Below are 24,981 nucleotides of genomic sequence, written 5' to 3'. Positions count from 1 at the left end.
GCGTTCTCAAGGAAAGAATATGGAAGTGGTTTGCCATTCCCTTCTCCAGTGGACCATGTTTTGTCAGAACTCTCCACCATGACCCGTCTGTCTTGGGTGGCCCCACATGGCATGGCTCAGAGTTTCATTGAGTTAGACAAGGCTGTGGTCCATGCGATCAGATGGGTTAGTTTTCTGTGATTGTGGTGTTCATTCTGTGTGCCCTCTGAGGGAGGAGGATAAGAGGGTCATGGAAGCTTCCTGATGGGGGGACTGACTGAGGGGGAAACTGGGTCTTGTTCTGATGGGCGGGGCCGTGCTCAGCAAATCTTAAATCCAATTTTCTGTTGATGACTGGGCTGTGTTCCCTCCTTGTTATTTACCTGGGGCCAAACTATGGTGGAGGTAATGAGGATAATGGCGACCTCCTTCAAAAGGTCCCAGGCGTGCACTGCTGTACTGAGCGTCCCCGACCCTGCAGCAGGCCACCGCCGACCCACGCCTCCACCGGAGACCCCTGGACACTCCCGGGCAAGTCTGGGTCAGTCTCCTGTGGGCTCACTGCTCCTTTCTCCTGGGTCCTGGTGCACGAGGTTCTGTCTGTGCCTCCAGGAGTCTGTTTCCCAGTCCTCTGGCTTCTGGCAGCTTTGTGGTGGGGTTAATGGCGACCTCCTCCACGAGGGCTCATGGCACACCCAGGTCTGCTGCACCCAGAGCCCCTGCCCCTGTGGCAGGCCCCTGCTGACCCGGACCTCCGCCGGAGACGCTCAGACACAGTTCTGGCTTGGTCTCTGCGGGGTCTCTGGGTCCTGGGGCACACAAGGTTTGTTTGAGCCTTCCGAGCATCTCTGGCGGGATGGGGTTTGATTCTAAATGCACATTTGCCCCTCCTACCGTCTTGCTGGGGCTTCTCCTTTGCCCTTGGATGTGGGGTACCTTTTTTTGGTGGGATCCAACCTTCTGTTGACAGTTGTTCGGCAGCAAGCTGTAATTTTGGAGTTGTCGCAGAAGGCGATGAGCGCACGTCCTTCTGCTCCACCATCTTGGGGAAGGAAGATGGCGCGTTCTGAGAAAGCAGTGGAGAAGGGAAAGGCGCCCACTCCGGCGTCCTTGCCTTGAGAGCCCCAGGAACAGCATGAAAGGCTGTAACACAGCGGTGCTGTTGTTTTAGTCGCTGGTTGTGTCCGATTCCTGTGTCCATCTCTCCATATGGTCTGAGGCCCGCCAGGCTCCTCTGTCCATGGGCTTCTCCAGGCAAGAACCCTGGAGTGGGCTGCCATGCCCTTCCCCAGGGGATCTTCCTGACCCGGAGACTGAGCCTGCATTTCCTGTACTTGAGGGCCACTCTTTACCGCTGAGCCACCCGGGAAGCCCTGAGGCAACACATGCACTCCTGAAAGCCTGCCCTCTGCAGACCCGGGGAGCGGGAGCCGTCGGGCTGAGGAGAGGCTTGAGCTGAGGGCACAGAGCTAGAACCTGCGCCGCTGGCACACAGGAAGCACGTCCCCCAGTGCACACAGCGTGTAGCAAGCATGCTACGTGTGTCTCGGCCCTTCAGCCTCAGCCCCAGGGGAAGGTCCTGACAGGGTGCTTCCTGCAAAGGCTGAACGCGGTACCTTCTTTTATCTCTGTTAGCCTCATAGAAACCCCGCCTCTGTTGTTATTTTGATTAATGTTTAGCAATATTTGGTAGGTATATGTAGACACTTACGGTTTTTACTTTGAATTTTCTAATAGATATGACAAAGGATAGGATGGTGAGTGGGATAATTTATGGATAAATTCAAGGAGTTTAGAATCATAGGATTTTGGCAGCTTAGAACACAAGTGGATAACAGAGAAAGGACCTACTGAAAATAACCACTGTGTGTGTGTGTGACAAGGTTTACGTACCAGTGGGAACTTCAGCTTTTTCCACAGTAGAGCTCCCTCAGGGCTTGGGACTGACCTGGCAGTTTGGAGGAAAGAAATAAAAGCATGCTCTTTGTACTTCCCTCTTCCCTGCCACAGCTACGTCCCGTGGAACCTCCACGAGCCGCAGAGAGGCACATTCGACTTCTCCGGGAACCTGGACCTGGAGTAGGTTCTGTGACCCGGCCGGGTGGGGCCGGGGGCCTGAGGGGCGAGGACCCACGGGGCATCCCGGGCAGAGGGGGCCGCGGGGGGAGCCTGTGCCGGGCCCCACGCCCTCTGTCATGACCCTGCCACCCCCGGGCAGGGTCTGCCCCCCGAGCCCAGTCTGAGGCCTCTCCCCAGGTGCCCGGCTCTGCAGGGTGGTCCCCGCTGGGCTGGGGGCCTCGGGTCAGGCCCTTGGTCAGGACTCTGTGCCCCGGGTGAGGCTCTTTCTTCTCCTTGTGCCCCAGAGTGGCCGGGCCGATGTCCCAGGCTGGGGGCTCGGCGGTGACCCCGGGGGGGGCGTGTCCTGCCCTCAGCGTCCCCAGCCCCCCCAGGGGAGGGCCGGTCCGGCGAGAGGAGGGGGCACTGAGCTCCAAGCCCTGAGACTCGGTGACCCCGACCCCCAGGGCCTTCATCCTGCTGGCGGAGGAGGTGGGGCTGTGGGTGATCCTGCGTCCAGGCCCCTACATCTGCAGCGAGATGGACCTCGGGGGCCTGCCCAGGTGAGCGGGGCCGGCCTGGAGCTGTGGCCTTGGTGGAGCTCTGCTGACCCTTTGGTCCAGTCCGAGGACAATGGCGCCGGTTTTGGGTCTCATTGTCGTCACAGCAACGCAGGTGGTGATGCTCTTTTGTTATCCCTGGAGCTGGCGGGATCCTCGTGGGTCCACGCTTCCCCCGGTGGACAGTCTGCCTCCTGGTCAGTGGAGGCTTTGCCCTCTGGGACAGGCGTGTCTGCAGCCTGGCTCAGGAGCTGGACCCACACCCTGCAGGTGACCTGGGGCTGCTTCGTTCCTGTGGTCGGCTCCTCTCTGTCGAGCTCCTAGGCCTCAGAGGAGAGCTAGCTCTGTCCCTAAGCCTGTGCTCTGCTCACAGCACAGGCCTTTCATAAATTGACAAAGAAGGCAGGAGAGTGTTCACAGATGCTCACAACGCCTGTCCTTAGGACACGGGCGTGCGGCCCCTCCTGAACGGCCCGAAAGCTCCTGGGGCCCTGGACGTGGGGGTGGACCTGGGACCCCCTCCTGCCTGCTGAGCCTGCCCCCCACACCCCAGCTGGTTACTGCAGGACCCCATGTCGCAGCTGAGGACCACCAACCGCAGCTTTGTGAATGCCGTGAACAAGTACTTCGACCATCTGATCCCCAGGGTGGCTCCGCTCCAGGTGAGGACAGATGGCTGCGTCCCGTGATCCTCTGCTGCAGGACCACGGCGTCCGGCTAGTGTCCGCAGAGAAGGGAGCTGACAGCCCGCAGCGGGAACTCCAGACTGCCGCCCCGCCTTGCCCTTTCTAGGGTTTCGCGGGTGTGGGGGTGGCGTGCCAGAGTCCCGCCTTGTGTTCCAGAACTGCCTACGGGCAGGAACTGCCTACGGGCAGGAACTCCAGACCTAACTTAACCTTAACCCTAACCGTAACCCGCGGGGGTCTGGGCTCCTGGGCAGGGGAGGAGGCGGGGCGAGCCAGCTTCCCGGCTGCAGCTCAGGAGTTGAGCTGTGCCCCTCACTGGGGCGGCTGGGGGTCGCCCGGCAGAGCTGCAGGGCTGGAGCGGGGCGGCCGCCACTCTGCCCGCGGTGGGCTGGGCTTCAGGGAGCAGAGGCTCAGAGTGGACGGCAGTGAGATCACCTTCAACCTTGAAGGCGGTGTGCTGGCACGTCCGGGGCCCCGTCCATGGCTCAGCAGCCGACGGGAAGCTCTGAGGAGTGGGTGCAAGGGAGAAACAGACACCGGGAGGGCGACCTGGCCACTCAGGGGCTGGGGCCCCTGGCCGGGGGGAGGGGCCTTGCGGGTGGAGCCAGGGCCCCCTCCGGCTCTCTCTGGGTGGTTTCCATGGTGATGGGAGTCAGCGTCTGGCGGGGGAGGATGGGGCGCAGGAGGGGAGGGGCCAGCACGGAGCCCAGCCTCCCGAGCAGGTGGACCAAGGAGGAGGCCCTGAGACCGGAGACAGGACGCCAGCGGGCCGCGGTTTGGGGCCGGTGACTGAGCGGCTCCCGGACCGGGCTCGGGGGCCTCACAGCCGGCCTGCCGTCCCGTCCCAGTACCGCAGGGGAGGCCCCATCATCGCGGTGCAGGTGGAGAACGAGTACGGCTCCTTCTACAAGGACAAGGCCTACATGCCCTACCTGCTGCAGGTGAGCCGTCTGCCGTCCTCCGGTCCGGGCGCCCACCGTCCGCCCGGGGCTGCGGTCCAGCGTCCGTGTGAATCCGCACGTGTGTGACCGCGCGCGGTCAGGGCGGCCGGGGAGGCCGGGGCGGCACTGGCGGGTGACTGTGCGGCTCCTCGCCCGCCGTCTCTGGCTCACGGTTCCCGTCGGAGCCGGGGCGGGGGGCGTTGGGGGTCACCCTCTCTTGCGCCGTCTTTGCCGTCGGGGGGCATCTCAGGTCGGGGTCACCCGCGGTCCCGGTGCTCTTCCCGGGGTGAGGCCCCGGGCCCCCAGCCTGCAGGAAGCAACCAGGGCGTGAGTGGAAGGCGGGGTCCCACGTGTCTTGCCCACCTCGGGCGGGCGCAGTGGGGGAGCCCCTGCAGCCGATGTCGCCCCTGGCCCCCCACTTCCGTCTCATTCAGTGAGATTCTGATTCCTGGATCTGTAGACTGTCCGTCAACTCGCTGTGGGCTCCAGGCTGGCTCGGTGAGCCCAGGACGCACAGACAGGCTCCTCGGCCGGGGCGTCTGTCTGCTCCGTGTTCCCTGAGTGCCCGTGGCTTCCAGATGGGACCCTGCCCCACCTCCCCGGGAGGGTGGGCGTCCCTCAGTCCAGACAGGACCCGGGTTTGCGACGCTCACCTCTCTCGGGCCTCACAGCCCCGCCCTTCCCAAGGCTCCCCTGTCCCTCTGTCAGTCTACCTGGGTCTGCACGTCTAGTGATGGCTCACTTCCTGTCTGCTCCTCCCGCTGTCAGCCACCTGTGCATCATCTGTCTGTGTGTCTGTTGTCTTTCTACCTGTATGTCAGTTATCTATAGATCTATCATTTACCTCATCTATCTACCTTTATATCATCTGTCTATACATCTGTCATTTATCTATTATCTATCAGTCCATCTATGTATCTCTCACCCACGTGTCTATCTCTCCACATCTCTCTGATTCTCCCCGGATGTAGGAACCCCCATTCCCTGGTGAACTCAGCTCTGACCTCTTCATTTGAGCCACAGCTACAGGGTAGCCGGGCCCACCCCCTCCATGTGCCCACCCCTAGGAAGACCACAGGCTGGCCGGAGCACCCAGGCCCCAGCTGCGGAGCAGTCCGGGGCAGAATGTTGACGCGGGCCTTCCTGTCTAGCGCCCATGCTGCTGTCTGAGCCCCGGCATATTTGTCTCCTGCTTTCTTTGTATTTCCCTCTTTCAAGGAAAACAAGGGGGTGATTTCATCCTGTCCAACTCTTTCCACAGGCCCTGTTGCAGAGAGGCATTGGAGGGCTGCTCCTGACCGCAGACAGCACAGAGGAAGTGACGAGGGGACACACAAAGGGAGGTAGGAACTCAGACTTGTTTTAGGGGAGAGAGTAGGCTGTGGCAAGACCTCTGACTCCTGAAGGAGCCTCAGCAGGGGCAAGCGCACACCACACCTGACCCCAAGGGCCCGGACGTCAGGCCGCGGGTGATGTCACCCTGGTGAGGACTCAGGGTCAAGGGTGGACCCGGGTGTGATGTCACCTGGTGAGGACTCGGGGTCAGGGCTGGACCCAGGGGTGATGTCCCCTGGTGAGGACTCGGGGTCAGACATGGACCCGGGGATGATGTCCCCTGGTGAGGACTCAGGGTCAGACGTGGACCTGGGCGTAATATCCCCTGGTGAGGACTCGTGGTCAGACATGGACCCGGGGATGATGTCGCCGGTGAGGACTCGGGGTCAGGGCTGGACCCAGGTGTGATGTTGCCCTGGTGAGGACTCGGGGTCAGACGTGGACTCGGGCGTGATGTCCCCTGGTGAGGACTCGGGGTCAGAAGTGGACTCGGGCGTGATGTCCCCTGGTGAGGACTCGGGGTCAGTGGTGGACCCGGGCGTGATGTCCCCTGGTGAGGACTCGGGGTCAGGGCTGGACCCGGGTGTGATGTTGCCCTGGTGAGAACTCGGGGTCAGATGTGGACTCGGGCGTGATGTCCCCTGGTGAGGACTCGGGGTCAGTGGTGGACCCGGGCGTGATGTCCCCTGGTGAGGACTCGGGGTCAGGGCTGGACCCGGGCGTGATGTCCCCTGGTGAGGACTCGGGGTCAGGGCTGGACCCAGGCGTGATGGCCCATGGTGAGGACTCGGGGTCAGGACTGGACCCAGGTGTGATGTCCCCTGGTGAGGACTCGGGGTCAGACGTGGACTCGGGCGTGATGTCCCCTGGTGAGAACTCGGGGTCAGACCTGGACCCGGGGATGATGTCCCCTGGTGAGGACTCGGGGTCAGGGCTGGACCCAGGCGTGATGGCCCCTGGTGAGGACTTAAGGTCAGACGTGGACCCGGGGATGATGTCCCCTGGTGAGGACTCGGGGTCAGACGTGGACCTGGGCGTAATATCCCCTGGTGAGGACTCGTGGTCAGATATGGACCCGGGGATGATATCCCCGGTGCGGACTCGGGGTCAGACGTGGACTCAAGCGTGATGTCCCCTGGTGAGGACTCGGGGTCAGACGTGGACCCGGGCGTGATGTCCCCTGGTGAGGACTCGGGGTCAGACGTGGACCCGGGCGTGATGTCCCCTGGTGAGGACTCGGGGTCAGTGGTGGACCCGGGCGTGATGTCCCCTGGTGAGGACTCGGGGTCAGGGCTGGACCCGGGCGTGATGTCCCCTGGTGAGGACTCTGGGTCAGGGCTGGACCCGGGCGTGATGTCCCCTGGTGAGGACTCGGGGTCAGACGTGGACACGGGGATGATGTCCCCTGGTGAGGACTCGGGGTCAGGGCTGGACCCGGGTGTGATGTCCCCTGGTGAGGACTCGGGGTCAGGGCTGGACCCGGGTGTGATGTCCCCTGGTGAGGAATCGGGGTCAGCCATGGACCCGGGGATGATGTCCCCTGGTGAGGACTCGGGGTTAGACGTGGACCCGGAGATGATGTCCCCTGGTGAGGACTCGGGGTCAGACGTGGACCTGGGCGTAATATCCCCTGGTGAGGACTCGAGGTCAGACATGGACCTGGGGATGATGTCCCCGGTGAGGACTCGGGGTCAGGGCTGGACCCGGGCGTGATGTCCCCTGGTGAGACTCGGGGTCAGACCTGGACCCGGGGATGATGTCCCCTGGTGAGGACTCGGGCCAGGGCTGGACCCGGGCGTGATGTCATCTGGTGAGACGGGGTCAGACCTGGACCCGGGCGTAATGTCCCCTGGTGAGGACTCGGGGTCAGGGCTGGACCGGGCGTGATGTCCCCTGGTGAGGACTCGGGGTCAGGGCTGGACCCGGGTGTGATGTCCCCTGGTGAGGACTCGGGGTCAGCCGTGGACCCGGGTGTGATGTCCCCTGGTGAGGACTCGGGGTCAGCCGTGGACCCGGGGATGATGTCCCCTGGTGAGGACTCGGGGTCAGACGTGGACCCGGGGATGATGTCCCCTGGTGAGGACTCGGGGTCAGACGTGGACCTGGGCGTAATATCCCCTGGTGAGGACTCGGGGTCAGACATGGACCTGGGGATGATGTCCCCGGTGAGGACTCGGGGTCAGGGCTGGACCCGGGCGTGATGTCCCCTGGTGAGACTCGGGGTCAGACCTGGACCCGGGGATAATGTCCCCTGGTGAGGACTCGGGTCAGGGCTGGACCCGGGCGTGATATCATCTGGTGAGACTCGGGGTCAGACCTGGACCCGGGCGTAATGTCCCCTGGTGAGGACTCGGGGTCAGGGCTGGACCCGGGCGTGATGTCCCCTGGTGAGGACTCGGGGTCAGACGTGGACCCGGGGATGATGTCCCCTGGTGAGGACTCGGGGTCAGATGTGGACTCGAGCGTGATGTCCCCTGGTGAGGACTCGGGGTCAGACGTGGACCCGAGCGTGATGCCCCTGGTGAGGACTCGGGGTCAGACGTGGACCCGGGCGTGATGTCCCCTGGTGAGGACTCGGGGTCAGGGCTGGACCCGGGCGTGAAGTCCCCTGGTGAGGACTCGGGGTCAGACGTGGACCCGAGCGTGATGCCCCTGGTGAGGACTCGGGGTCAGACGTGGACCCGAGCGTGATGCCCCTGGTGAGGACTCGGGGTCAGACGTGGACCCGGGCATGATGTCCCCTGGTGAGGACTCGGGGTCAGGGGTGGACCTGGGTGTGATGTCCCCTGGTGAGGACTCGGGGTCAGACGTGCACCTGGGGATGATGTCCCCTGGTGAGGACTCGGGGTTAGGGCTGGGCCCGGGCGTGCTGTCCCCTGGTGAGGACTCGGGGTCAGGGGTGGACCTGGGCGTGATGTCCCCTGGTGAGGACTCGGGGTCAGGGCTGGACCCGGGTGTGATGTCCCCTGGTGAGGACTCGGGGTCAGCCGTGGACCCGGGTGTGATGTCCCCTGGTGAGGACTCGGGGTCAGCCGTGGACCCGGGGATGATGTCCCCTGGTGAGGACTCGGGGTCAGACGTGGACCCGGGGATGATGTCCCCTGGTGAGGACTCGGGGTCAGACGTGGACCTGGGCGTAATATCCCCTGGTGAGGACTCGGGGTCAGACATGGACCTGGGGATGATGTCCCCGGTGAGGACTCGGGGTCAGGGCTGGACCCGGGCGTGATGTCCCCTGGTGAGACTCGGGGTCAGACCTGGACCCGGGGATAATGTCCCCTGTTGAGGACTCGGGTCAGGGCTGGACCCGGGCGTGATATCATCTGGTGAGACTCGGGGTCAGACCTGGACCCGGGCGTAATGTCCCCTGGTGAGGACTCGGGGTCAGGGCTGGACCCGGGCGTGATGTCCCCTGGTGAGGACTCGGGGTCAGACGTGGACCCGGGGATGATGTCCCCTGGTGAGGACTCGGGGTCAGATGTGGACTCGAGCGTGATGTCCCCTGGTGAGGACTCGGGGTCAGACGTGGACCCGAGCGTGATGCCCCTGGTGAGGACTCGGGGTCAGACGTGGACCCGGGCGTGATGTCCCCTGGTGAGGACTCGGGGTCAGGGCTGGACCCGGGCGTGAAGTCCCCTGGTGAGGACTCGGGGTCAGACGTGGACCCGAGCGTGATGCCCCTGGTGAGGACTCGGGGTCAGACGTGGACCCGAGCGTGATGCCCCTGGTGAGGACTCGGGGTCAGACGTGGACCCGGGCATGATGTCCCCTGGTGAGGACTCGGGGTCAGGGGTGGACCTGGGTGTGATGTCCCCTGGTGAGGACTCGGGGTCAGACGTGCACCTGGGGATGATGTCCCCTGGTGAGGACTCGGGGTTAGGGCTGGGCCCGGGCGTGCTGTCCCCTGGTGAGGACTCGGGGTCAGGGGTGGACCTGGGCGTGATGTCCCCTCGTGAGGACTCGGGGTCAGGGCTGGACCCGGGTGTGATGTCCCCTGGTGAGGACTCGGGGTCAGCCGTGGACCCGGGTGTGATGTCCCCTGGTGAGGACTCGGGGTCAGCCGTGGACCCGGGGATGATGTCCCCGGGTGAGGACTTGGGGTCAGACGTGGACCCGGGGATGATGTCCCCTGGTGAGGACTCGGGGTCAGACGTGGACCTGGGCGTAATATCCCCTGGTGAGGACTCGGGGTCAGACATGGACCTGGGGATGATGTCCCCGGTGAGGACTCGGGGTCAGGGCTGGACCCGGGCGTGATGTCCCCTGGTGAGACTCGGGGTCAGACCTGGACCCGGGGATAATGTCCCCTGGTGAGGACTCGGGTCAGGGCTGGACCCGGGCGTGATATCATCTGGTGAGACTCGGGGTCAGACCTGGACCCGGGCGTAATGTCCCCTGGTGAGGACTCGGGGTCAGGGCTGGACCCGGGCGTGTTGTCCCCTGGTGAGGACTCGGGGTCAGACGTGGACCCGGGGATGATGTCCCCTGGTGAGGACTCGGGGTCAGATGTGGACTCGAGCGTGATGTCCCCTGGTGAGGACTCGGGGTCAGACGTGGACCCGAGCATGATGCCCCTGGTGAGGACTCGGGGTCAGACGTGGACCCGGGCGTGATGTCCCCTGGTGAGGACTCGAGGTCAGTGGTGGACCCGGGCGTGATATCCCCTGGTGAGAACTCGGGGTCAGACGTGGACTTGAGCGTGATGTCCCCTGGTGAGGACTCGGGGTCCGACGTGGACCCGGGCATGATGTCCCCTGGTGAGGACTCGGGGTCAGGGCTGGGCCCGGGCGTGCTGTCCCCTGGTGAGGACTCGGGGTCAGGGGTGGACCTGGGCGTGATGTCCCCTGGTGAGGACTCGGGGTCAGACGTGGACTCGAGTGTGATGTCCCTTGGTGAGGACTCGGGGTCAGACGTGGACCTGGGGATGATGTCTCCTGGTGAGGACTCGGGGTCAGGGCTGGACCCGGGCGTGATGTCCCCTGGTGAGGACTCGGGGTCAGATGTGGACTCAAGCGTGATGTCCCCTGGTGAGGACTCGGGGTCAGACGTGGACTCGAGCGTGATGTCCCCTGGTGAGGACTCGGGGTCAGACATGGACCCGGGCGTGATATCCACTGGTGAGGACTCGGGGTCAGGGCTGGACCCAGGCGTGATGTCCCCTGGTGAGGACTCGGGGTCAGACGTGGACTCAAGCGTGATGTCCCCTGGTGAGGACTCGGAGTCAGACGTGGACTCGAGCGTGATGTCCCCTGGTGAGGACTCGGGGTCAGACATGGACCCGGGCGTGATATCCACTGGTGAGGACTCGGGGTCAGGGCTGGACCCAGGCGTGATGTCCCCTGGTGAAGACTCGAGGTCAGATGTGGACTCAAGCGTGATGTCCCCTGGTGAGGACTCGGGGTCAGACGTGGACCCGAGCGTGATGCCCCTGGTGAGGACTCGGGGTCAGACGTGGACCCGGGCGTGATGTCCCCTGGTGAGGACTCGGGGTCAGTGGTGGACCCGGGTGTGATATCCCCTGGTGAGAACTCGGGGTCAGACGTGGACTTGAGCGTGATGTCCCCTGGTGAGGACTCGGGGTCAGACGTGGACCCGGGCATGATGTCCCCTGGTGAGGACTCGGGGTCAGGGGTGGACCTGGGTGTGATGTCCCCTGGTGAGGACTCGGGGTCAGACGTGCACCCGGGGATGATGTCCCCTGGTGAGGACTCGGGGTTAGGGCTGGGCCCGGGCGTGCTGTCCCCTGGTGAGGACTCGGGGTCAGTGGTGGACCTGGGCGTGATGTCCCCTGGTGAGGACTCGGGGTCAGGGCTGGACCCGGGTGTGATGTCCCCTGGTGAGGAATCGGGGTCAGCCGTGGACCCGGGGATGATGTCCCCTGGTGAGGACTCGGGGTCAGGGCTGGACCCGGGCGTGATGTCCCCTGGTGAGACTCGGGGTCAGACCTGGACCCGGGGATAATGTCCCCTGGTGAAGACTCGGGTCAGGGCTGGACCCGGGCATGATATCATCTGGTGAGACTCGGGGTCAGACCTGGACCCGGGCGTAATGTCCCCTGGTGAGGACTCGGGGTCAGGGCTGGACCCGGGCGTGATGTCCCCTGGTGAGGACTCGGGGTCAGACGTGGACCCGGGGATGATGTCCCCTGGTGAGGACTCGGGGTCAGATGTGGACTCGAGCGTGATGTCCCCTGGTGAGGACTCGGGGTCAGACGTGGACCCGAGCGTGATGCCCCTGGTGAGGACTCGGGGTCAGACGTGGACCCGGGCGTGATGTCCCCTGGTGAGGACTCGGGGTCAGGGCTGGACCCGGGCGTGAAGTCCCCTGGTGAGGACTCGGGGTCAGACGTGGACCCGAGCGTGATGCCCCTGGTGAGGACTCGGGGTCAGACGTGGACCCGAGCGTGATGCCCCTGGTGAGGACTCGGGGTCAGACGTGGACCCGGGCATGATGTCCCCTGGTGAGGACTCGGGGTCAGGGGTGGACCTGGGTGTGATGTCCCCTGGTGAGGACTCGGGGTCAGACGTGCACCTGGGGATGATGTCCCCTGGTGAGGACTCGGGGTTAGGGCTGGGCCCGGGCGTGCTGTCCCCTGGTGAGGACTCGGGGTCAGGGGTGGACCTGGGCGTGATGTCCCCTGGTGAGGACTCGGGGTCAGGGCTGGACCCGGGTGTGATGTCCCCTGGTGAGGACTCGGGGTCAGCCGTGGACCCGGGTGTGATGTCCCCTGGTGAGGACTCGGGGTCAGCCGTGGACCCGGGGATGATGTCCCCTGGTGAGGACTCGGGGTCAGACGTGGACCCGGGGATGATGTCCCCTGGTGAGGACTCGGGGTCAGACGTGGACCTGGGCGTAATATCCCCTGGTGAGGACTCGGGGTCAGACATGGACCTGGGGATGATGTCCCCGGTGAGGACTCGGGGTCAGGGCTGGACCCGGGCGTGATGTCCCCTGGTGAGACTCGGGGTCAGACCTGGACCCGGGGATAATGTCCCCTGGTGAGGACTCGGGTCAGGGCTGGACCCGGGCGTGATATCATCTGGTGAGACTCGGGGTCAGACCTGGACCCGGGCGTAATGTCCCCTGGTGAGGACTCGGGGTCAGGGCTGGACCCGGGCGTGATGTCCCCTGGTGAGGACTCGGGGTCAGACGTGGACCCGGGGATGATGTCCCCTGGTGAGGACTCGGGGTCAGATGTGGACTCGAGCGTGATGTCCCCTGGTGAGGACTCGGGGTCAGACGTGGACCCGAGCGTGATGCCCCTGGTGAGGACTCGGGGTCAGACGTGGACCCGGGCGTGATGTCCCCTGGTGAGGACTCGGGGTCAGGGCTGGACCCGGGCGTGAAGTCCCCTGGTGAGGACTCGGGGTCAGACGTGGACCCGAGCGTGATGCCCCTGGTGAGGACTCGGGGTCAGACGTGGACCCGAGCGTGATGCCCCTGGTGAGGACTCGGGGTCAGACGTGGACCCGGGCATGATGTCCCCTGGTGAGGACTCGGGGTCAGGGGTGGACCTGGGTGTGATGTCCCCTGGTGAGGACTCGGGGTCAGACGTGCACCTGGGGATGATGTCCCCTGGTGAGGACTCGGGGTTAGGGCTGGGCCCGGGCGTGCTGTCCCCTGGTGAGGACTCGGGGTCAGGGGTGGACCTGGGCGTGATGTCCCCTCGTGAGGACTCGGGGTCAGGGCTGGACCCGGGTGTGATGTCCCCTGGTGAGGACTCGGGGTCAGCCGTGGACCCGGGTGTGATGTCCCCTGGTGAGGACTCGGGGTCAGCCGTGGACCCGGGGATGATGTCCCCGGGTGAGGACTTGGGGTCAGACGTGGACCCGGGGATGATGTCCCCTGGTGAGGACTCGGGGTCAGACGTGGACCTGGGCGTAATATCCCCTGGTGAGGACTCGGGGTCAGACATGGACCTGGGGATGATGTCCCCGGTGAGGACTCGGGGTCAGGGCTGGACCCGGGCGTGATGTCCCCTGGTGAGACTCGGGGTCAGACCTGGACCCGGGGATAATGTCCCCTGGTGAGGACTCGGGTCAGGGCTGGACCCGGGCGTGATATCATCTGGTGAGACTCGGGGTCAGACCTGGACCCGGGCGTAATGTCCCCTGGTGAGGACTCGGGGTCAGGGCTGGACCCGGGCGTGTTGTCCCCTGGTGAGGACTCGGGGTCAGACGTGGACCCGGGGATGATGTCCCCTGGTGAGGACTCGGGGTCAGATGTGGACTCGAGCGTGATGTCCCCTGGTGAGGACTCGGGGTCAGACGTGGACCCGAGCATGATGCCCCTGGTGAGGACTCGGGGTCAGACGTGGACCCGGGCGTGATGTCCCCTGGTGAGGACTCGAGGTCAGTGGTGGACCCGGGCGTGATATCCCCTGGTGAGAACTCGGGGTCAGACGTGGACTTGAGCGTGATGTCCCCTGGTGAGGACTCGGGGTCCGACGTGGACCCGGGCATGATGTCCCCTGGTGAGGACTCGGGGTCAGGGCTGGGCCCGGGCGTGCTGTCCCCTGGTGAGGACTCGGGGTCAGGGGTGGACCTGGGCGTGATGTCCCCTGGTGAGGACTCGGGGTCAGACGTGGACTCGAGTGTGATGTCCCTTGGTGAGGACTCGGGGTCAGACGTGGACCTGGGGATGATGTCTCCTGGTGAGGACTCGGGGTCAGGGCTGGACCCGGGCGTGATGTCCCCTGGTGAGGACTCGGGGTCAGATGTGGACTCAAGCGTGATGTCCCCTGGTGAGGACTCGGGGTCAGACGTGGACTCGAGCGTGATGTCCCCTGGTGAGGACTCGGGGTCAGACATGGACCCGGGCGTGATATCCACTGGTGAGGACTCGGGGTCAGGGCTGGACCCAGGCGTGATGTCCCCTGGTGAGGACTCGGGGTCAGACGTGGACTCAAGCGTGATGTCCCCTGGTGAGGACTCGGAGTCAGACGTGGACTCGAGCGTGATGTCCCCTGGTGAGGACTCGGGGTCAGACATGGACCCGGGCGTGATATCCACTGGTGAGGACTCGGGGTCAGGGCTGGACCCAGGCGTGATGTCCCCTGGTGAAGACTCGAGGTCAGATGTGGACTCAAGCGTGATGTCCCCTGGTGAGGACTCGGGGTCAGACGTGGACCCGAGCGTGATGCCCCTGGTGAGGACTCGGGGTCAGACGTGGACCCGGGCGTGATGTCCCCTGGTGAGGACTCGGGGTCAGTGGTGGACCCGGGTGTGATATCCCCTGGTGAGAACTCGGGGTCAGACGTGGACTTGAGCGTGATGTCCCCTGGTGAGGACTCGGGGTCAGACGTGGACCCGGGCATGATGTCCCCTGGTGAGGACTCGGGGTCAGGGGTGGACCTGGGTGTGATGTCCCCTGGTGAGGACTCGGGGTCAGACGTGCACCCGGGGATGATGTCCCCTGGTGAGGACTCGGGGTTAGGGCTGGGCCCGGGCGTGCTGTCCCCTGGTGAGGACTCGGGGTCAGTGGTGGACCTGGGCGTGATGTCCCCTGGTGAGGACTCGGGGTCAGGGCTGGACCCGGGTGTGATGTCCCCTGGTGAGGAATCGGGGTCAGCCGTGGACCCGGGGATGATGTCCCCTGGTGAGGACTCGGGGTCAGGGCTGGACCCGGGCGTGATGTCCCCTGGTGAGACTCGGGGTCAGACCTGGACCCGGGGATAATGTCCCCTGGTGAAGACTCGGGTCAGGGCTGGACCCGGGCATGATATCATCTGGTGAGACTCGGGGTCAGACCTGGACCCGGGCGTAATGTCCCCTGGTGAGGACTCGGGGTCAGGGCTGGACCCGGGCGTGATGTCCCCTGGTGAGGACTCGGGGTCAGACGTGGACCCGGGGATGATGTCCCCTGGTGAGGACTCGGGGTCAGATGTGGACTCGAGCGTGATGTCCCCTGGTGAGGACTCGGGGTCAGACGTGGACCCGAGCATGATGCCCCTGGTGAGGACTCGGGGTCAGACGTGGACCCGGGCGTGATGTCCCCTGGTGAGGACTCGGGGTCAGTGGTGGACCCGGGCGTGATATCCCCTGGTGAGAACTCGGGGTCAGACGTGGACTTGAGCGTGATGTCCCCTGGTGAGGACTCGGGGTCAGACGTGGACCCGGGCATGATGTCCCCTGGTGAGGACTCGGGGTCAGGGGTGGACCTGGGTGTGATGTCCCCTGGTGAGGACTCGGGGTCAGACGTGCACCCGGGGATGATGTCCCCTGGTGAGGACTCGGGGTCAGGGCTGGGCCCGGGCGTGCTGTCCCCTGGTGAGGACTCGGGGTCAGGGGTGGACCTGGGCGTGATGTCCCCTGGTGAGGACTCGGGGTCAGACGTGGACTCGAGTGTGATGTCCCTTGGTGAGGACTCGGGGTCAGACGTGGACCTGGGGATGATGTCCCCTGGTGAGGACTCGGGGTCAGACGTGGACCCGGGGATGATGTCCCCTGGTGAGGACTCGGGGTCAGACGTGGACCTGGGCGTAATATCCCCTGGTGAGGACTCGGGGTCAGACATGGACCTGGGGATGATGTCCCCGGTGAGGACTCGGGGTCAGGGCTGGACCCGGGCGTGATGTCCCCTGGTGAGACTCGGGGTCAGACCTGGACCCGGGGATAATGTCCCCTGGTGAGGACTCGGGTCAGGGCTGGACCCGGGCGTGATATCATCTGGTGAGACTCGGGGTCAGACCTGGACCCGGGCGTAATGTCCCCTGGTGAGGACTCAGGGTCAGGGCTGGACCCGGGCGTGATGTCCCCTGGTGAGGACTCGGGGTCAGACGTGGACCCGGGGATGATGTCCCCTGGTGAGGACTCGGGGTCAGATGTGGACTCGAGCGTGATGTCCCCTGGTGAGGACTCGGGGTCAGACGTGGACCCGAGCATGATGCCCCTGGTGAGGACTCGGTGTCAGACGTGGACCCGGGCGTGATGTCCCCTGGTGAGGACTCGGGGTCAGTGGTGGACCCGGGCGTGATATCCCCTGGTGAGAACTCGGGGTCAGACGTGGACTTGAGCGTGATGTCCCCTGGTGAGGACTCGGGGTCAGACATGGACCCGGGCGTGATATCCACTGGTGAGGACTCGGGGTCAGGGCTGGACCCAGGCGTGATGTCCCCTGGTGAAGACTCGAGGTCAGATGTGGACTCAAGCGTGATGTCCCCTGGTGAGGACTCGGGGTCAGACGTGGACTTGAGCGTGATGTCCCCTGGTGAGGACTCGGGGTCAGACATGGACCCGGGCGTGATATCCACTGGTGAGGACTCGGGGTCAGGGCTGGACCCAGGCGTGATGTCCCCTGGTGAGGACTCGGGGTCAGACGTGGACCTGGGGATGATGTCCCCTGGTCAGGACTCGGAGTCAGGGCTGGACCCGGGCATGATGTCATCTGGTGAGGACTCGGGGTCAGGGCTGGACCCGGGTGTGATGTCACCCTGGTGAGGACTTGACCTCAGTGGCGTGCCCGCGGGCAGGCTCCCAGGTCCTCACTCCTGACGTCTCCTCGGAGCCTCCTCCTCACACCTTTCCCTCTTTCCCAGTTTTTCTGTGGTTTAGAGTCTGGGCTGGAGCTGGCCAGAGTCAAGCTTCCCCGGGCCTGGGAGCTGTGTTGCGGCAGGAGGCAGTGCTGAGTGGGTCTCGGCCTCCAAACCCAGCTGGGACCCCGGCTGCGGTACGCGAGGGCCGTGCGTGTGCCCCTGGGCAGCAGGTGGCGGGGGGATGTCACCCAGCCGTGGAGGATAGAACTGAAACGCCCCGGCCGCAGGGGCAGTGACCAGGGCAGCAGGGTCCAGGGAACACCTGTCACATCATCTGCCCCGTCTTGGTGTCATGCCGCTCTGTTACTGCTGACTGTGGGCTCTGTGCTGACCGTGGGCTCTGTGCTGACTGTGGGCTCTGTGCTGACCGTGGGCTCTGTGCTGACCGTGACCCTGTGCTGACCTGGGCTCTGTGCTGACCTGGGCCCTGTGCTGACCTGGGCCCTGTGCTGACCTAAGCCCTGTGCTGACCGTGGGCCCTGTGCTGACCGTGGCCCTGTGCTGACCGTGACCCTGTGCTGACCGTGGCCCTGTGCTGACCTGGGCCCCGTGCTGACTGGGCCCCGTGCTGACCGTGACCCTGTGCTGACCTGGGCCCTGTGCTGACCGTGACCCTGTGCTGACCTGGGCCCCGTGCTGACTGGGCCCCGTGCTGACCGTGACCTTGTGCTGACCTGGGCCCTGTGCTGACCAGGGCCCCGTGCTGACTGGGCCCCGTGCTGACCGTGACCCTTTGCTGACCTGGGCCCTGTGCTGACCGTGGCCCTGTGCTGACCTGGGCCCTGTGCTGACCATGACCCTGTGCTGACCGTGGCCCTGTGCTGACCGTGGGCCCTGTGCTGACCTGGGACCTGTGCTGACCTAAGCCCTGTGCTGACCGTGACCCTGTGCTGACTGTGACCCTGTGCTGACCGTGGGCCCTGTGCTGACCGTGACCCTGTGCTGACTGTGACCCTGTGCTGACCGTGGGCCCTGTGCTGACCGTGACCCTGTGCTGACCGTGACCTTGTGCTGACCTGGGCTCTGTGCTGACCTGGGCCCTGTGCTGACCTGGGCCCTGTGCTGACCTGGGCCCTGTGCTGTCCGTGACCCTGTGCTGACCGTGGCCCTGTGCTGACCTGGGCCCTGTGCTGACCGTGACCCTGTGCTGACCTGGACCCTGTGCTGACCGTGACCCTGTGCTGACCTGAGCCCTGTGCTGACCGTGGCCCTGTGCTGACCGTGGGCCCTGTGCTGACCATGACCCTGTGCTGACCTGGGCCCTGTGCTGACCGTGACCCTGTGCTGACCGTGGCCCTGTGCTGACCTGGGCCCTGTGCTGACCGTGGGCCCTGTGCTGACCTGGGCCCTGTGCTGACCGTGACTCTGTGCTGACCTGGGCCCTGTGCTGACCTGGGCCCTGTGCTGACCGTGGGCCCTGTGCTGACCTGGGCCCTGTGCTGACCGTGACTCTGTGCTGACCTGGGCCCTGTGCTGACCTGGGCCCTGTGCTGACCGTGACCCTGTGCTGACCTGGGCCCTGTGCTGACCGTGACCCTGTGATGACCGTGACCCTGTGCTGACCGTGGGCCCTGTGCTGACCGTGACCCTGTGCTGACCTGGGCCCTGTGCTGACCGTGACCCTGTGCTGACCTGGGCCCTGGGCTGACCGTGACCCTGTGCTGACCGTGGCCCTGTGCTGACCTGGGCCCTGTGCTGACCGTGACCCTGTGATGACCGTGACCCTGTGCTGACCGTGGGCCCTGTGCTGACCGTGGGCCCTGTGCTGACCGTGACCCTGTGCTGACCTGGGCCCTGTGCTGACCGTGACCCTGTGCTGACCTGGGCCCTGTGCTGACCGTGACCCTGTGCTGACCTGGGCCCTGTGCTGACCGTGACCCTGTGCTGACCGTGGCCCTGTGCTGACCGTGGGCCCTGTGCTGACCTGGGCCCTGTGCTGACCGTGACCCTGTGCTGACCTGGGCCCTGTGCTGACCTGGGCCCTGTGCTGACCGTGACCTTGTGCTCACCTGGGCCCTGTGCTGACCGTGGGACCTGTGCTGACCTGGGCCCTGTGCTGACCTGGGCCCTGTGCTCACCTGAGCCCTGTGCTGACCGTGGCCCTGTGCTCACCTGGGCCCTGTGCTGACCGTGGGCCCTGTGCTGACCGTGACCCTGTGCTGACCTGGGCCCTGTGCTGACCGTGACCCTGTGCTGACTGTGACCCTGTGCTGACCTGGGCCCTCTGCTGACCGTGACCCTGTGCTGACCGTGACCCTGTGCTGACCGTGACCCTGTGCTGACTGTGGCCTTGTGCTGACCTGGGCCCTGTGCTGACAGTGACCCTGTGCTGACCTGGGCCCTGTGCTGACCGTGGGCCCTGTGCTGACCGTGACCCTGTGCTGACCGTGGCCCTGTGCTCACCTGGGCCCTGTGCTGACCGTGACCCTGTGCTGACCTGGGCCCTGTGCTGACCGTGACCCTGTGCTGACCGTGGGCCCTGTGCTGACCTGAGCCCTGTGCTGACCGTGGCCCTGTGCTGACCGTGGCCCTGTGCTGACCTGGGCCCTGTGCAGACCGTGACCCTGTGCTGACCTGGGCCCTGTGCAGACCGTGACCCTGTGCTGACCTGGGCCCTGTGCTGACCGTGGCCCTGTGCTGACCTGGGCCCTGTGCTGACCGTGACCTTGTGCTGACCTGGGCTCTGTGCTGACCTGGGCCCTGTGCTGACCTGGACCCTGTGCTGACCTGGGCCCTGTGCTGACCGTGACCCTGTGCTGACCGTGACCCTGTGCTGACCTGGGCCCTGTGCTGACCGTGACCCTGTGCTGACCGTGACCCTGTGCTGATCTGGGCCCTGTGCTAACCGTGACCCTGTGCTGACCGTGACCCTGTGCTGACCTGGGTCCTGTGCTGACCTGGGCCCTGTGCTGACCGTGACCCTGTGCTGACCTGGGCCCTATGCTGACCATGACCCTGTGCTGACCGTGACCCTGTGCTGACCTGGGCCCTGTGCTGACCGTGACCCTGTGCTGACCGTGACCCTGTGCTGATCTGGGCCCTGTGCTGACCGTGACCCTGTGCTGATCGTGACCCTGTGCTGACCTGGGCCCTGTGCTGACCGTGACCCTGTGCTGACTTGGGCCCTGTGCTGACCGTGACCCTGTGCTGACCGTGACCCTGTGCTGACCTGGGCCCTGTGCTGATTGTGACCCTGTGCTGACCGTGACCCTGTGCTGACCGTGACCCTGTGCTGACCGTGACCCTGTGCTGACCTGGGCCCTGTGCTGACCGTGACCCTGTGCTGACCTGTGCCCTGTGCTGACCTGGGCCCTGTGCTGACCGTGACCCTGTGCTGACCTGGGCCCTGTGCTGACCTCGGCCCTGTGCTGACCTGGGCCCTGTGCTGACCGTGACCCTGTGCTGACCGTGGGCCCTGTGCTGACCGTGGGCCCTGTGCTGACTGTGACCCTGTGCTGACCGTGACCCTGTGCTGACCTGGGCCCTGTGCTGACCGTGACCCTGTGCTGACCTGGGCTCTGTGCTGACCTGGGCCCTGTGCTGACCTGGGCCCTGTGCTGACCGTGACCCTGTGCTGACCTGGGCCCTGTGATGACTATGACCCTGTGCTGACCTGGGCCCTGTGCTGACCGTGACCCTGTGCTGACCTGGCCTCTGTGCTGACCTGGGCCCTGTGCTGACCGTGACCCTGTGCTGACCGTGACCCTGTGGTAACCTGGGCCCTGTGCTGACCTTGGCTCTGTGCTGACCGTGACCCTGTGCTGACCTGGGCCCTGTGCTGACCGTGGCCCTGTGCTGACCGTGACCCTCTGCTAACCATGACCCTCTGCTGACCTGGGCCCTCTGCTGACCTGGGCCCTGTGCTGACCGTGGCCCTGTGCTGACCGTGGCTCTCTGCTGACCTGGGCCCTGTGCTGACCTGGGCCCTGTGCTGACCGTGACCCTGTGCTGACCGTGGCCCTGTGCTGACTGCAGAGTGTGCTGACCGTGGGCCCTGTGCTCACCAGGTGGCCGGGGGTCCCAGGTCCACGTGGGTCACGCGACCTAGGTCTAATCCACTCCTCTGCACACAGCAGGGCTGCTTTGAACTGCCCTTCTTCCCTCACATTGTCCCTGCAGTTCCGGGAACATGAGGGCGTGAGTGGGGGCCCTTCCCACCTGCAGAGGGAGGAGCCACTGCTGCCCCTTCCTCCGAGGGTGCCCTCCACTCCCGTCAGGGGTGGCGAGCCCCTGCAGCGCCCCCGTCCTGTCTGTCTCTGCAGTGCTGGCCACCATCAACATGAAGGGGTTCAAGGTGGACTCGTTCAAGCATCTGTACAAGCTGCAGGTAGGTGGCGGCTGCGGGACTGGGCAGAGCTGCTCCAGGGCAGGCCTTGGGCCCATCTTCGGGACTGCTGCCACTTGTATCGGGCAGTGCGGGGAGCGCCTCCCCAGAGGCCCGGAGGGACAGCGGGGGGTGATCGTGGAGCCTGGGTGGGGGGCCGTGACTGAGAACTCTCCCCAGAGATGCGCTGGGCAGCACTGCCCCTCGGCCCCGTGAGCTACGACGAGGACGGACACCGGTGCCGGCTGGCGCCCTCCTTCCTGGCTCAGCGGGGCCGGGTGCTCGGGATCAGCTCTGCTTCGCAAGAACTCTGCAGGCTCCCTGTGGCTGCAGGCCCACGCTGCCCGCACCCCCTTCCAGATACAAACGCCCCCTCCCCTCAGCCTCCACCCTCCTCCACAGTCCTTTCTTTTTCTTAAGATGCTTTGATGTGGACCATTTCTAAAGGCTTTATTGAATTTGTCAAAGCATTGCTTCTGTTTTCTGTTTCAGTTTTTTGGCTGAGAGACACGTGGCCCCTAGTTCCCTGACCAGGGATCCAACCCACACCCTGTGCGTCAGGAAGCCGAGCGTTGACCCCTGACCCGCCAGGGGAGTCCCCTCAGTTTTAGCCCCCTGTGCTCACTGGTTTCTGCGAGTTCCCGGCCTCGTTGGAAGCAGGGAGCTGTGCCAAGGGCAGTGTCACAGCTGTGTCTCCTGTTGCGTTTCCATTGCTGTTGTTTTCCTCTCATTCCCTTAAAAGCAGTTTTATTCAAGAACCGTTGAATCCACCCATTGAAAATGTGCGATTAGCAGGTCTTTTTTGCAACCGTCATCTGTCTAGAAGGCCTCCTCCTGCAGCTAGCTCCCCTCCCTCCTCCCGTCCCAGGGAGCCGTAGATTGGCCTTTTCTGAGTGGCAATCCACTCCAGTATTCTTGCCTGGAGAATCGCATGGAGGGAGGAGCCTGGTAGGCTACAGTCCATGGGGTCGCAAAGAGTCGGACACGGCTGAGCTAGTTCACTTCACTTCATCAAAATGGGGCCTTCGGTGTCCATTCTCTCGTGCTGCCTGACGACTCTGAGGCCCACGTGTTGGGCCTCGATGGGCGCCGCGTCCCTCCTGATAGCGGAGCTCAGGGCCCGGCTCCCCGCCTCGCTGGCGCTGACACAGGTCGCTTGCGTTTTGAATGCTGACCGACGTTTGCATTCTCTGGCTGAATCCCTCTTGGTTGTGGAGCAGTCTCATTTCATACACCACTGTCTTCAGCTCGTTCAGATTTTGTTGAGGACTTTCGCTTCTGTGTTCGTGAGGAATGCTGATGCTTGGGTCTTTTCTTGAAATGCCTTTATTTGATTTTGGAATTAGGGTCATGCTGACCTCATAAAATGCCCTCCTTTTCTATCTTCTGGAAGAGATTGTGTAGAAATGTTAGTATGTCTTACTCACCATTTGGTAAAAATCACCATTGAGAGCATCTGGACTTGAAATTTTCTTTTTTAGGTTTTTTATTAGAAATTTAATTTTTCTAGTGGATACAACATAGTTCAGGTTACTGCTTCTTAAGTGGATTTTGGTAGCTTGTGTCTTTCAAGGATTCATTCTATCCTTTTTCACTTATGCTTTGAATTCATGACCGTAGAGTGTTTGTAATGATCCATTAATATCCTTTGAATGTCTTTGTTGTAATGATGACCTTTCTTTCACTCCTGTTTTTGACAATTTCATGTATTCTTCTTTTTTAAAACAATCTTGGTCAGTATGACTTGAAGCTTATCACTTTTGTTGATATTTTCAGAGAACCAGATTTTGGCTTTTTTCTCTATATGTTTTTGGTTTCTATGTATTTCTAGTGTAACCTCTAACTTTTTCTATCTTATGCATAGAATTTGCTCTATTTTTACTAGGGGTTTTTTTCTGGTTGAAGCTTAGGTTACTGACTTGAGACTTTCTGTTTTTCTAATACAAGCATTTAGTGCTATGAATTTTCCTGTGTACATTAGTTTTGCTCCATCCCGCCAATTTTGAAATGCTGTATTTTTTTTATTTCTGCTGTATTTTGCTGTATTTTTTTAAATTTTCAAGTGATTTTTAAAAAATGTTCAAAGCATTAAATTTTCACTTAATTTAATTATTAAATTTTCATTTCTTTATTCCATGTATACGTTGGAAGCATGTTGTTTAATTTTTCAGTGTTTGGGGATTTTCTAGATATCATTCTGTTAGTGATTTCTGTTTTAATACTGTGAAAATCCAAGAACTTACCTGTTGTGATCTCTGTTCTTTTATATCTGTTACAGTTTGCTCTATGGCTTATGATACGGTTGTTCTTGGTGCGTGGTCTGTGAGCACTCTGGAAGAGTGGTGTTCTGCGTTTGCGTGTTTCCATTAGGTCGGGCTGGCGGGTGCTACTCTCAGGTGTCTCTGTTCTCGCTGATGATCAGAGCTCAGCCCATCGATGAAGAGAAGGGTGCTGATGTCTCTGAATTTATTTGTGTTCTGTGCTGCTCTCAGCCTGTCCACAACCAGTCCACAGGTCCCCGCGGTCCTTACTATGAGCGCAAGATGCCCTCGGCAATAGCCATCAGGTTATTGTTTCCTTTGTTTTACTCTTTGGTTTATTTTTCTGATTTCTTGAGATGGATAATTAGCCCCCGCGCTCAGTTTTATGTTTCTCTTTGTCCCTTTGTCTTAATACCTGTGGGATGTGTTTTTGGGCCTGTGGGAAACAGGAGCCCCTGCTGTCGGTGGTTGCAGAGGTGCGCTGGGTGAGGGGCACGGAGCGTCCGCGCCCAGCAGGGACGAGTGGAGAGATGGAGTTCCTCAAATGCTGACTTGTCATCTTCACGTCTTCTGATCTCCCTTCTTCCTGGCGTCAGACTTAGCATTTGATTTGGTTTGTTCCTAGAGCCACAAGCCCATTTTGATCATGGAATTCTGGGTCGGCTGGTTTGATACATGGGGAAACGATCACAAGGTGGTGGGCGTGAACGGTAAGTCTGCCGTGGTGTCTGCCCGGCGAGCATCGCTCACGCCGCCCTGCTCCTTGGTCAGCTCTCGGACCCGCACCTCCTGCCGAGGGGCCGTGGCCAAGCCCGAGGGTGCGGGGGCCTGAGCCACTGGCTCCACGCCCTGGAGGCTCGCCGCTCCGTGGACGGACAGGTGGTCGGGTAAACACTCAGTGAAGAGTCCCCGGCCCCTGACCTAGCCGCTGTGGGGACAGAAGAGGCAGGGCCGGCTGCTGGGGGTCCCGCACAGTCTCTGAGGGCGGGATGCATCTCCTGAACGTCACAGTGGCCTCTGCAGCTGAGGGGCCAGGAGGCGAGAGTGACTGGAGATCCTGGAGCCAAGGCAGCCAGGAGCTCAGGCCCGGCTCTGCGTCCCCAGTGAGGCGGCCCCTGTGACCGCCTCTTCCCCGGAGTGCTGCTGTCAGGATGAGGTGTGGCGATCCGGGTAAACCGCCCAGAGCAGTGCCTGGAGGAGGTTGTTAATAGAAGTGCTTTTCTACTAACGATAAAAATTTACAAAAGCAAGCTCACTTGTACCGGAAATAAAGACAACAATTGAAAGATAGTGGGTAACTGAGAAAA

General features: G+C 63.0%; 1 protein-coding gene across 1 annotated transcript in view; it reads left to right on the top strand.

The window, feature by feature from the left end:
• The window catches only part of GLB1L3 (galactosidase beta 1 like 3), a 47,110-nt gene that overhangs the window by 10,903 nt on the left and 11,226 nt on the right, over nt 1–24,981 (top strand). Inside the window, exons 5-11 of the mRNA XM_065944706.1 lie at nt 1,990–2,058; nt 2,502–2,597; nt 3,148–3,256; nt 4,129–4,221; nt 5,483–5,564; nt 21,352–21,416; nt 24,300–24,384. Of these exons, the coding sequence (XP_065800778.1) occupies nt 1,990–2,058; nt 2,502–2,597; nt 3,148–3,256; nt 4,129–4,221; nt 5,483–5,564; nt 21,352–21,416; nt 24,300–24,384 (599 nt within the window). The remainder of the gene's footprint in view (nt 1–1,989; nt 2,059–2,501; nt 2,598–3,147; nt 3,257–4,128; nt 4,222–5,482; nt 5,565–21,351; nt 21,417–24,299; nt 24,385–24,981) is intronic.

Source organism: Muntiacus reevesi, chromosome 9, assembly GCF_963930625.1.
Source record: "Muntiacus reevesi chromosome 9, mMunRee1.1, whole genome shotgun sequence".
In the NCBI taxonomy this organism is placed as follows: Eukaryota; Metazoa; Chordata; class Mammalia; order Artiodactyla; family Cervidae; genus Muntiacus; species Muntiacus reevesi.
Note: the sequence above shows the minus strand (reverse complement) of the source record. Positions and strands in the feature narration are given on the sequence as shown.